Raw genomic sequence first — 13,552 nt, 5'->3', positions numbered from 1 at the left:
TTCACTAAAAGCTCTTTAATTGTCGAAAATAAATATTCAAAGGAAACTTTTGCTCCATATAAAGTAAAAGAAGGCGCAGCGGAGCTGGCCCGGGTCAGCTAGTCTTTTATAAAAGAAACATTATAAACCTAGAATAATATGGCAGTTTTTCAGCTTTAGTAGGATGATTAACACCTCTGGAATATGCTTTCCCTGTTTTATATTCTTGCCACCATTATGTTTTGAGCAATATGGGCTCATGCTGAATTATGTCTGTTGGCATAACGCTTCCCCTATAATACTATTGACTAATTAAGTTTAGTTTTACATTTAATTAGAGTACTCATAATATAGGAGCCTTAATTTCCTGGACATTTGATCTGATTTATTTATTAAAAAAACGCGCCATCATACAATATATTGAAACGCAACAATTATCTTTCTTTTAGTTGGAATAGGGGACATTTTTCATTATGGTTGTTATGTTAAGTTTTAATTGCCTTAATTTAAAGAAAAACTTCAATAATTTCCCAAAGTTTAGCTTTGTTCAATTATTGTGACAATTCATTTTAACAATTTCATTTCTTCCTCCTCCATTCCGTGCATCCACAAATATTGTACAAGTTTCATTTACTTTGGTTGCAGTATTTAATATTTTTTCATGATATTTGATACATTTTTTGGAATGTAATATTCTCATAAAGTTTCCTTTTTCAATGACAATGAAAACTTGAGCTTTTCGGTGCTCCCTCATTAAAGTTGGCCACAAAAAATGTGCAGCAACAGATTCCCTTGCCTGGTGGTTTCTGCAACTCCCCCTCCCGCCCTCATTGTTTAGCATCAAATTGTGCTTGAATTCTGCTGGAAAAGTTTGTTGTTGAACTTTTCTAATTTAAGATGCCTAACTTTTATTTAAACAATTTTTGAACGAAAAAGCAGATGAAGAAGAAGAAGAAGAGGAAGAAAAACGATGTTACGATGTGTTTTTAATTCGCAAGTCATTGACACTAAATGAGATGGTGATTACTTTGTAATGAAATAAAAATGGCAACAAAAATGAAAAACATTTAAAAATGGTCTTAGGCGAATATTCGATACACCCCAGTGGGGGTATAATAACGAGCTTTATATGGAAGCTATTTTTTCGGCTACCAGGAGGTTGCAAACCTTATCAGACTGGGCTGATACCAGTAACTGAACTAGAACAAGAAACTGAAGTGGAAGAACCACATTTAGGAGTGAAGGTTATATAGTGAAGGCTTATTGTCCAGAATATCCATGCCATAGGGATTGAATGCCAAAATGGTTCACAGGCGTTAGAGAGATCAGACCCACAGATAAAAAGTAGGAGGTACTATCAAAAGGTTAAGAAGGCTGTATCATAGGTGTTTAGTTTCTTGGACCATATAGGAACGGAGGCCACCGTAGCGCAGAGTTTAGCATATCCGCCTATGACGCTGAAAGCCTGGGCTCGAATTCTGGCGAGACCATCAGAAAAAATTTTCAGCGGTGGTTTTCCCTTCCAAATGATGGCAACATTTGTGAGGTACTATGCCATATAAAACTTCTCTCCAAAGAGATGTTGCACTGCGGCACGCCGTCCAGACTCGGCTATAAAAAGGAGGCCCCTTATCATTGAGCTCAAAACTTGAATTGGGCTGCACTCATTGATATGTGAGAAGTTTGTCCCTGTTCCTTAGTGGAATGTTCATGGGCAAAATTTGCAATTTTTGTCTTATGTTAGGCTTTTCGATATCCGTGTGCTACATGGTTCAGATCGGTCTATATTTGGTAGCTATCAAAAAGACCCATTTTTTGATCTCTTTTTTAGGCGCATTTATTTTCTGATTTAGTTGACATTTAAAACAATTATTTGCACTAGGGGCCTCGACATCCGATCCGAATTTGTTGTATATCGGACCCTATTTACATAGAGCGATATGCCGATTTTGGGTCTGAAGCCTATAACAGGCGCATTTACAAGGGGATTTCGCTGAAATTCAGAAAAGTGAGCTTTATAAGGCCTGTCGATATTCGAACCAAATATGGCCCAAAAAGTAATTGCGGATTTTTCATATAGTCGGCGTTGACAAATTTTTTCACATCTTGTGACTCTGTAATTGCATTCTTTCTTCTGTCAGTTATCAGCTGTTATTTTTAGCTTGCTTTAGTAAAAAAGTTTAAAAAAAGTATATTTGATTAAAGTTCATTCTAAGCATTCTTCATTCATTCATTCTTTTTGGGCAACCCAATATATATATACTACGATATACCTGGTTATAGAAGTTACATAGACTTCTAAACTAGACGATCAGGTGGGCTTTGGGGTGTCCTCTAAAGATCTGCCGTTTTTCTGTTTTAGGCTTATAACAGGCGCATTTATTACCCGACTTTGCCTAAAATTTAGAACAGTGAGGTGTATGAAGATTCCAAACATCGAAAATGGTTCAGACCGGGCTAGATATAGCTGCTATAGAGGCCATACTTCAGCTTTAAGCCTTAAGACCATAAAAGGCGCTTTTTTCCGATTTGGCCGAAATTTGAAACAGTGAGCTGCTTTAAGACTCCCGACATCAAACCTAACCTATAGTCCAGATCGGATGGACTATATTTAGAAATAGCTATCTTGTAGATCGTTCATCCGAATTAGGGGTTAATCACATGAACGGCGCATTTATAGAGACCATACTTCAGATTTAAAGCCTTAAGGCCATAAACGGCGCTTTTTTCCGATTTGGTCGAAATTTGAAACAGTGAGCTGCTTTAAGACTCCCGACATCAAACCTAACCTATGGTCCAGATCGGATGGACTATATTTAGAAATAGCTATCTTGTAGATCGTTCATCCGAATTAGGGGTTAATCACATGAACGGCGCATTTATAACCCGATTTCGTTAAAATTTCGATCTGTTACTTGTATGGAGCTTCTCGTCACCTAATATAATATTTTGTTTGTCTGTTCCGCCTAAACCGATTTTCAAAAAATTTTCGCAGATGGTAGAGTTTGGTCGCCCGGTGATAGAGGGTACTAAATTTTTTGATATCCGAAGGAGAGGCGGACCCTTCCCATACCCCGGTGATAAAAGGGTACTACATTTTTTGATATCCGAACAGGGGTGGACCCTCCCCATACCCCGGTGATAAAAGGGTACTACATTTTTTGATATCAGAACGGGGGTGGACCTTCCCCATACCCTGGTGATAAAAGGGTACTACATATTTTTGATATCCGAACGGGGACGGTCCCTCCCGCTTACCCTAATTTTCCAGATTTCGGAGATGCGCGCACCAATTTAAGTGAACTTTTGTATGTCACCTTATGATACCCCAAAAACACGAAATTGGTATAAAATTTTTGGGTCAAATAACCAGGGGGGACGCCCCATCCCAAAACCCACCCGGACGGACATGTTGACCGATTGCGACAATATGGGTATCAAATGAAAGGTATTTAAGAGTAGAGTACGAACTTGGTATACAAATTTCGCCCAAAGTGTTCGGTGGGGCCCCCTACCCCCCCAAAAAAACCCCACAGGACTCTTTCACCGCTTTGGGCAATATGGGTATCAAATGAAAGGTATTCAAAAGTAGATTAAAAATCTGACATAGTGTAGTGACATGGTGTCTGAGGCGCCTCCTCACCTCCCACAACCGTCCAGCAGGTCTTTTTTTACCGATTGGGACAATATGGATATCAAGCGAAAGATGTTTGGAAGTTGAGTACACATCTGCCATTAGAATTTGGTCCATGATGTCTACGGGGCCTCCCCAAACCACTGGGTATCAACTCTTTGGGAGTTAACTACGAATTTGGTACTGACCCACCCACTAAATACCCTTCCATAGGACGTGTAGTTCGAGCGAGATAGTATGTGAATTGAAAGAAAGGTGTATGTTAGTACAGTTCGAATCTAATGTTGATATGAGGATTCCAGTACTTGGGTCACGTCCAGCCGTCCTGCCGTTCAGCAGGACATGTATATCGCTACAATAAAGGACTGAAATTTTCTTTGAGGTTTTAGCGTCGGTGGGAGCGAGCATCTGCTCCTAATAAAAAAAAAATACAAAACTGTCATGTAGGACGACCGAGAATATACTCAAATGACAGGATGCGTCAGAGTGCAATCCCCCTCCCCCTATCATACCAAAACAAGTAAAAAGGCGTTAAGTTCGGCCGGGCCGAACTTTGGATACCCACCATCTCGGGTATATATGTAAACCACCTTTCGCCAAATCCGGAGAAAAATGCATACCTTATAACCTATAGCAGGTATATCGAAATATGTTCCGATTTGGACCAAATACTAATAAGTAAAAGTCATTGTTCAACTGTATAATATACAAAATTTTGCTCTTTTTAGTAGATATATCTAAAAATAAACCGCTCTGAACCATAAACGACACGGATGTCGAAAAGCCTAACATACGTCACTGTGTAAAATTTCAGTGAAATCGGATAATAAATGCGCCTTTTATTGGGCCAAGGCTTTTCATCAAGATATAGGTCTATATGGCAGCTATATCCAAATCTGGACCGATTTCGACCAAGTTGCAGAGCTTAACACAACTCACTGTCCCAAATTTCGGCGAAATCGGGCAATAAATGCGCCTTTTATGGCCCCAAAACCTTAAATCAAGAGATTGGTCTATATTGCTGCTATATCCAAATCTGGACCGATCTGAGCCAAATTGAAAAAAAATATTGAAAGTTTTATCACAACTCACTGTCCCAAATTTTGGCGACATCGGACAGTAAATGCGCCTTTTATGGGCTCAAAACCTTAAATCGAGAGATCGGTCTATATGGCAGCTATATCCAAATCTGAACCGATCTGAGCCAAATTTCAGCAAAATCGGATAATAAATGTGGCTTTTATGGGTCTAAGACCCTAAATCGGAGGATCGGTCTATATGGGGGCTATATCTAGATATAGTCCGATTTGGCACATCTTCGAACTTAACCTGCTTATAGACAAAAAAAGAATCTATGCAAAGTTTCAGCTCAATATCTCAATTTTTGAAGACTGTAGCGTGATTTCAACAGGCAGACGGACAGACGGACGGACATGTCTTTATCGTCTTAGATTTTTACGCTGATCAAGAATATATATACTTTAGAGGGTCGGAAATGGATATTTCGATGTGTTGCAAACTGAATGACAAAATTAATATACCCCATCCTTCGGTGGTGGGTATAAAAAGGAATTAAATAGAATATATGAAGGCCGATCAGGATAGAATAAGACCGCAATTAAAGGTCTTTGGTAGTGGAGTACACTTTTTGCCCTCAAATTGGGTGGACACAGGAGGACCTACGGATCTTTAAAAAGTGGTATCCCATGTGGTAGCTTTGAAATATGATATTGAATGTAGACAACCAAAACAAACAAAAAATTAATTTGTGCGTTGCCTTTAATATTTTGATAGCCACCTTCAAAATGCTTGACATTATGAGGCCAAACAAAATCGGGCTCTTGCATGATGTTGATATTATTTCATGACCAAGTGTTTCAAGGTTGTCTCACGTAAACTCCCCCTAAACCACACATATATACCGACTATAGCAATATGTAGCTCAAATGTGATTTTTGGGAGTAGAGTATGAATTTTGTATCCACTTTTGGCTACTCCAATCCACCACCAAAACCAAGACAATGAAGTAGATCTAACGTCCAAACTATAACGGGCCTATCCCCCCTCACCTTATTTTCAAAAAGCCTAGATCTCGGAGATGGGTGGGCAAGTTAAAAATTTAGTTTGTTTATAATAACTCAAAAACAGAAATTTGGTATTCTCATTTAAGGTGGGATACCTAGGGGGGCCACGCCACCTTCAAAGCCCGCTTAATAGAAATACAAACCATTAATGACAATATGGGGATCAACTTAAAAGGTATTAGAGACGTATTGAACGAATCTGATATACGACAGTATACCAACCATAGCAATATAAGGCTCAATTGAAAGATATTTGAAAATAGAGCGCCAATATGATATCCATATTGGGGCGAAATATCTGAAATGCCGTACCAGTACCCCCAAACAGGACTTTCCTGGGCGTGCCAGTATACGGCTCAGATAAAATAAGAGAGTGTGAGAAGACGCAGCGGAGCGGGCCCTGTCCAGCTAGTGTTATAATACATTTTTGATGGTAAATATATCCATGGTGGTGGGTATTAAAAGTTCGGCCCGGCCGAATTTAGTATGCTTTAATTTTTTTTTTTGCTTCAGCGTCTTCACTTTGGCATTATTTTTGGATTAACCACACCACACAGAAAGGTGGGAGTTAGAAGGAAACGATTAAAGTATCTTGGGTGACAGTTGCCGCGAGATACCGACATTGCGTCATACTCGCAACGCTGCAGCCAAAATAAAGATGTGAAAAATGAAACATAATCGACCATTACAACATTAAATGGTGGGTGACAGACAAATATTAAAGCAACTGCATATGCTTTTAAGGTTTTAATGTGAAAAATTTCTAAGGTTGCCATATATACAGTCCTGTTCGGGTTTCCGAATTCCCAAAACGAAAAAAATTGCGTATATTTTTTTTCCAAATTAAATTAAATTATATGTTGGAGAGCTGTGTTAAATGTTAGCCAATTCAGATAAGAATTGCGCCCTTTAGGGGCTCAAGAAGTAAAATAGAGAGATTGATTTATATGGGAGCTGTATCAGGCACGTAATAAACACGTATGTTGATGGCCATGAGAGGATCCGTCGTAAAAAATTTCAGGCAAATCGGATAATTATTGCGACCTCTAGAGGCTCAAGAAGTCAAGATCCCAAATCGGTTTATATGGCAGCTATATCAGGTTATAAACCGATTTAAACCTTATTTGGCACAGTTGTTGGAAATCATAACAAAATACTTCGTGCAAAATTTCATTTCAATCGGATTAGAATTGCGCCCTCTAAAGGCTCAAGAAGTCAAGACCCAAGATCGGTTTATATGGCAGCTATATCAGGTTATTGACCGATTTGAACCATACTTGGCACAGTTGTTGAATATCATAACAAAACACGTTGTGCAAAACTTCATTCCAATCGGATTAGAAATGCGCCCTCTAGAGGCTCAAGAAGTCAAGACCCACGATCGGTTTATATGGCAGCTATATCAGGTTATTGACCGATTAGAACCATACTTGGCACAGTTCTTCGATATCATAACAAAACACGTTGTGCAAAATTTCATTCCAATCGGATTACAAATGCGCCCTCTAGACGCTCAAGAATTCAAGACCCAAGATCGGTTTATATGGCAGCTATATCAGGTTATTGACCGATTAGAAACATACTTGGCACAGTTTTTGGATGTCATAACAAAACACGTTGTGCAAAATTTCATTCCACTCGGATTAGAATTGCGCCCTCTAGAGGCTCAAGAAGTCAAGACCAAAGATCGGTTTATATGGCAGCTATATCAGATTATTAACCGATTTGAACCATACTTGGCACAGTTCTTGGATATCATAACAAAACACGTTGTGCAAAATTTCATTCCAATCGGATTAGAAATGCGCCCTCTAGAGGCTCAAGAAGTCAAGACCCATGATCGGTTTATATGGCAGCTATATCAGGTTATTGACCGATAAGAAACATACTTGGCACAGTTTTTGGATGTCATAACAAAACACGTTGTGCAAAATTTCATTCCACTCGGATTAGAATTGCGCCCTCTAGAGGCTCAAGAAGTCAAGACCAAAGATCGGTTTATATGGCAGCTATATCAGATTATTAACCGATTTGAACCATACTTGGCACAGTTCTTGGATATCATAACAAAACACGTTGTGCAAAATTTCATTCCAATCGGATTAGAAATGCGCCCTCTAGAGGCTCAAGAAGTCAAGACCCATGATCGGTTTATATGGCAGCTATATCAGGTTATTGACCGATAAGAAACATACTTGGCACAGTTTTTGGATGTCATAACAAAACACGTTGTGCAAAATTTCATTCCAATCGGATTAGAAATGCGCCCTCTAGAGGCTCAAGAAGTCAAGACCCATGATCGGTTTATATGGCAGCTATATCAGATTATTGACGTCTTAGAACCATACTTGGCACAGTTCTTGGATGTCAAAACAAAACACGTTGTGCAAAATTTCATTCCACTCGGATTAGAATTGCGCCCTCTAGAGGCTCAAGAAGTCAAGACCCAAAATCGGTTTATATGACAGCTATATCAAAACATGGACCGATATGGCCCATTTACAATCCCAACCGACCTACACCAATAAGACGTTGTACAATATTTCAAGCGGCTAGCTTTACTCCTTCGAAAGTTAGCGTGCTTTCGACGTACAGACGGATGGACATGGTTAGATCGACATAAAATGTCTCGATTTATATACTTTATGGGGTCTCAGACGAATATTTTGAGTAGTTACAAACAGAATGACAAAATTACTATACCCCCATCCTATAGTGGAGGGTATACAAATGTTTTCATAAAAATTTAAAACTTTTTACCAAATTTTTCTTCACTATTATCAACTCAAGGGCCATTTTAAATCTCCTTAGTTTCCATTCAATATCAATGAAGACATTTTGTCGTTTTTAACACTTTTGTCAACTATTCACAAACGGCATACACTCAAATGCAATTTGAACACTTACCATCAATAGTCCGGTGGTGAGGGCAATCAACGCAACGGTTATAAAGGCAAAGCATTGCGATAGAATGCGATTGCTATGAATTTGTGATGAGAATTGTTTGATGCCATTGGGAAGCTGAAACGATGCACAAAACAGGAATGAAGGAAACACAATACACAATTGGTTATCATCACAAACATTAAGGTAGATGGTAAGAGAAAATGTTTATAAAAGTTGCTGAAAAAGTTTTTTAAAGTTGCTGAAAAAGTTTTTGAAAGTTTGTCTTTCTTAAAAAAAAAAAAGATGTTTTTGCATAGTTAAAAGAAGTTTTTGAAATCAAATACGGGAATTATATATAAAATTAAATTAAAGAGCTAAAGAAGTTTGAAGCGACTAAGGTTTATCCTTCAGGTGTTTCATTTTCCAAGACTGAAAAATATTACTGGCATTATTGAGGGTGTGGTGATGTAGTTTGATTGAGAGTGTTGCCCATTAAAAATGTAAATTAATCTAAAGCCCAGTTCCAGTTTATTGGGATTTTCTAGTCAGAGGAAGTAAAGGTGAAGAAAGAAACAAGGTGTGAGTCCCTAGACAAAAGAAGAGTGTGGGGAGTACACACATATCAAAATATTGGGTTGCCCAAAAAGTAATTGCGGATTTTTCATATAGTCGGCGTTGACAAATTTTTTCACAGCTTGTGACTCTGTAATTGCATTCTTTCTTCTGTCAGTTATCAGCTGTTAATTTTAGCTTGCTTTAGAAAAAAAGTGTAAAAAAGTATATTTGATTAAAGTTCATTCTAAGTTTTATTAAAAATGCATTTACTTTCTTTTAAAAAATCAGCAATTACTTTTTGGGCAACCCAATACATATTTCGGTTCGTGCATAACCCCAGGAGCAACGGCCAGCATTCACATAAGTGTCTAATCCATGTGTATGCTTGCCTACCAGAAATGCCAATACTAGATTTGGAGCCTTTTAGATCACAAAAAACGCCAAAAAGTACCACTTAGAGGAAAATAAAAAAGGCACTATCTGGACTATTTTTGCATATCTATTAGTTAGGATGGGGGTATATTAACATCGCCATTCCCTTTGCAACGTATCGAGATATTTGTCTTAAACTCGCCATATCATTTTAAGACGATCTAGCCATGTCCGTCCGTCTGTCCGTCTAACTGTCTGATACTAGGTCGGTTGGGATTCTAAATGAGTCATATCGGTCAATGCTTAGATATAGCTTTCATATAAACCGATCTGGGGTCTTGACTTCTTGAGCCACGAGAGGGCGCAATTCTTATCCGATTTGGCTAACATTTAGCATGAAGTGTTTCGATATGACTTCCAATAACTGTGCTAAGTACGGTTCAAATCGGTTCATAACCTGATATAGCTGCCATATAAACCCATCTTAAATCTTGATTTCTTCAGGCCCTAGAGGTCTCAATTCTTAACCGATTTACATGACGTATCTTGTTATTACTTTCAACAACTGTGCCATATATGGTTCAAATCGGTCTATGGCCTGATATAGATGCCACATAAACCGATCTGGAATCTTGACTTCTTGAGCCTATAGAGGGCGCAATTATCATCCGATTTGGCTGAAATTTTGTTCAACGCCTTCTCTCACGACACTCAACTTATGTGTTAAATATGGTTTGAATCGGTTTATGGCCTGATACAGATCGCCTATAAGCCAATTTCCCTATTTTGCTTCTTGAGCCCCAAAAGGGCTCAATTTTTACTCGATTTGGCTGACATTTTGCGCAATGACTTCGATTATGGTCTCCAATGTTCAAATTAATTATGGTCCGAATTGGACCATGACTTGATATAGCTCCAATAGAATAGCAATTCTTTTCTATTATCCTTTGTTCGCCTAAAAAGGGATACCGGGAAAAGACGCTTAGCACGCTTTTACTTGTCTGTAATGATGTTTACTGTCCCGGGGAGCACTATACTAGCCTATTTCATTTAGTATAGGTTGGGTTCTTTTCGCTTTATTTATCTTTTGTTCATAAGCAGGATAAGTTTGAAGATGGGCTATATCGGACTATATCTTGACTTAGCCCCAAATATAGAACGATCTGCCGATTAAAGATCTTAGACCCATTAATGCTACATATATTTTCCAATTACGCTAAAATTTGCGACAGTGAGTTAGGCCTCTCGACATCCTTCTTCAATTTGGCTCATATCGGTCCAGATTTGGATATAGCTGCATATAGACCGATCCGCCGATTTCAGGTCTTATGCACATGAACGCCACATTTATTATCCGATTTCCTTTAAATTTGGAGAGTGAGTTGTGTTAAGCACTTCGACATCGTTCCCCAATTTGGCCCAGATCGGTTCAGATTTGTATATAGCTGCCATATAAACCGATCTCCCAATTTGACTTCTTGAGCACCTGGAGGCCGCAATTTTCGCTGGAATTTGGGTGGAATTTAGCAACTAGTGTTCTGTTATGGTTTGTGCCTAGTGCGACTCACATTGGACTATAACCTGCTATAGCTGCCATATAAACCGATCTCCCGATTTGACTTCTTGAGCCCTTACAAGCCTCAATTTTCATCTGATTTGGCTGAAATGTTGCACGTGGTGTTCCCTTAGGATTTTCAAGAACTGTGCTTAGAACGGTCCAAATAGGTCTATAACCTGATGTAGCTCCCGATTTCTCCATTTGACTTCTTGAGACCCTAGAAGCCACAAATTTCGTCCGATTTGGCTTAAATTTTGCACATAGTGTTCTTTTATGACTTTCAAAAACTGTATCGGTCTATAACACGATATAGCTCCCATATAAATCGACCTCCCGATTTGACTTCTTGAGCCCAGGAAGCAACAAATTTCGTCCGATTTGGCTGAATGTATTGCTTTCTTATGACTTCCAACAAATGTGTTAAATACGGTCCAAACCGGTGAATAACCTGATATAGCTCCCATATAAACCAAACTCCCGGTTTTACTTCTTGAGCTCTTACTAGCCGCAATTTTTGTACGAATTGGCTGAAATTTTGCATGCGGTGTTCTGTGACGACTTCTAACAACTGTGCCAAGTACGGTCCAAATCAGTTTATAACTTAATATAGCTTCCAGCCCGTTTCTCGATTATCCTTGTTCGGTTCCTGGAAGCTTTAATTTTTGCAGATTTGACAGAAGTTTGGTTTGTAGAATAAAATTATGCTCTTCACCTAAATTTGGATTCGGCCCGGCCGAACAACACCGACCAATTGCTATAGGCATTGCGCTCCCCAAGGTTTTAAAGAGCATGGACAATTTTTACATTATGAAGTATTTAGAGTCCAATGAATTTTTCGGTCTTTGGAATGGCAATTCTTCGAAAGTTTTTAGAGTGTTTAAGTTTTTAGTTTAAAAGTGTTTAATCTGTCATTACGGAATTAAGGGATCTCAATTCCAGACAATTTTGGTGAGCACCCAGTTGAGCGTAACTTGGTGGCTGTGATATGGACTCTTATCAGGAATAGAGTGCAAACTAGATGCCAGGCATTGCAACCAGGTTTGAGACCCATAGTATTCCGTCCCTAACATGGGCGCGTCCAAATTCGATCGCCAAGCAACGTGAGATCGAATTGCATAGCGTTGGTTGTATATGGGGACGTTGGTGGATGAATTGTACTCGTATGCGTCCGGGACTAAGAGCTCTGCAGAATTTGGCCAACAATTAGAATTTATTTCGAGCCGAGTTATAGAAAATCGATAAAAACTTCTATGTATGGACATCGGTTGTACATATGCTTAGAGGGGCTTGACTGGGTTCAAAGATATCCAGCTCTATTGAACATTTGCCCATGAACATTCCACAAGGAAAAGGGGTAATCTTTTCATAAATCAATGAGTGCAGTCCGATTCAAGTTACAGCTCAATGGTAAGGGGCTTCCATTTTATAGCCGAGTCCGAACGGAATGCCGCAGAGGGAAGAAATTTTTACAAGGCAAACTACCTCACAAAAGTCGCCAGCATTAGGAGGGGATAGCCACCGCCGGAAATTTTATGATGTTCTCGCCAGGATTCGAGTCCAGGCGTTCTGCGACAAAGACGGACATGTTAACCTCCTACACTGGAGGCCACCATAGTGCAGAGGAGGCCATCATTAAATCGATACTTCCGTGGCTTGTGTTCCACATCTGCTCCTATCAAAGATCAAAATTTAGGCCAAATTTTAATTCTCCACCCCTCTTTAATATACGCTAACATGGCAGGAAATGGAATTGGACACAATGAAGATTTGCAACCATTGTGTATGCATGAGATTTAAAATTCCATGACCAGCATTTAAAATTCATGCAACTGGTATTACAAAGTCTTATGCAAACAAATCAATAAATGCATTTCAATTTGTAAAAGCTATTTATGTAAAATCATGCTGAAGATACAAATTTTGCCTTGGGCAGAAAGTCCACATGCACATTTAGAAAGTCTATATAGTCACAGACAGTCTATGTTTGGGTTTTGGTGCTAAGTAGACACTAAATCTAAAAATATTTTTTTTTTTGACAAGGGCAGTTCATTTTTGAAAAAATTGTATACCCTACACCATTACTGTGGTACACTCAGAAGAAAGTAAGCTACACACATTGATAAGTATACCGATCAACTCAGAATCATTTTCTGATTCGAGTTAGCTATGTCCGTCAGTCTGTCCGTCCGTCCGTCTGTCTGTCTGTCTATGTTAACTTGTGTACAAAGTACAGATCGCATTTTCCATCCGATCTTCTTTAAATCTGGCGAAAGAGACGATACCTATTGAAATTCGACAAAATCGGTTCAGATTTGGATATATCTCCCATATATATGTTCGTCCGGTTTGTACTTATATTGGAATAATATCGTCATTGGTGAACCGATTCTACCAAAATTTGGCACAACAGAGTCTTATGAGTCTCGACACTACTGATGAATTTGATAGAAATCGGTTCAGATAGCATAGCAGCTATGTCGAAAT

General features: G+C 38.8%; 1 protein-coding gene across 1 annotated transcript in view; it reads right to left on the bottom strand.

The window, feature by feature from the left end:
* LOC106093461 (uncharacterized) overlaps nt 1–13,552 on the bottom strand; it is a 308,595-nt gene that overhangs the window by 49,221 nt on the left and 245,822 nt on the right. Inside the window, exon 21 of the mRNA XM_059368504.1 lies at nt 8,605–8,718. Within this exon, the coding sequence (XP_059224487.1) occupies nt 8,605–8,718 (114 nt within the window). The remainder of the gene's footprint in view (nt 1–8,604; nt 8,719–13,552) is intronic.

Source organism: Stomoxys calcitrans, chromosome 1 (assembly GCF_963082655.1).
Source record: "Stomoxys calcitrans chromosome 1, idStoCalc2.1, whole genome shotgun sequence".
Taxonomy (NCBI): domain Eukaryota; kingdom Metazoa; phylum Arthropoda; class Insecta; order Diptera; family Muscidae; genus Stomoxys; species Stomoxys calcitrans.
The sequence above is the reverse complement of the archived record's forward strand: the minus strand, read 5'-3'. Positions and strand labels throughout refer to the sequence as shown.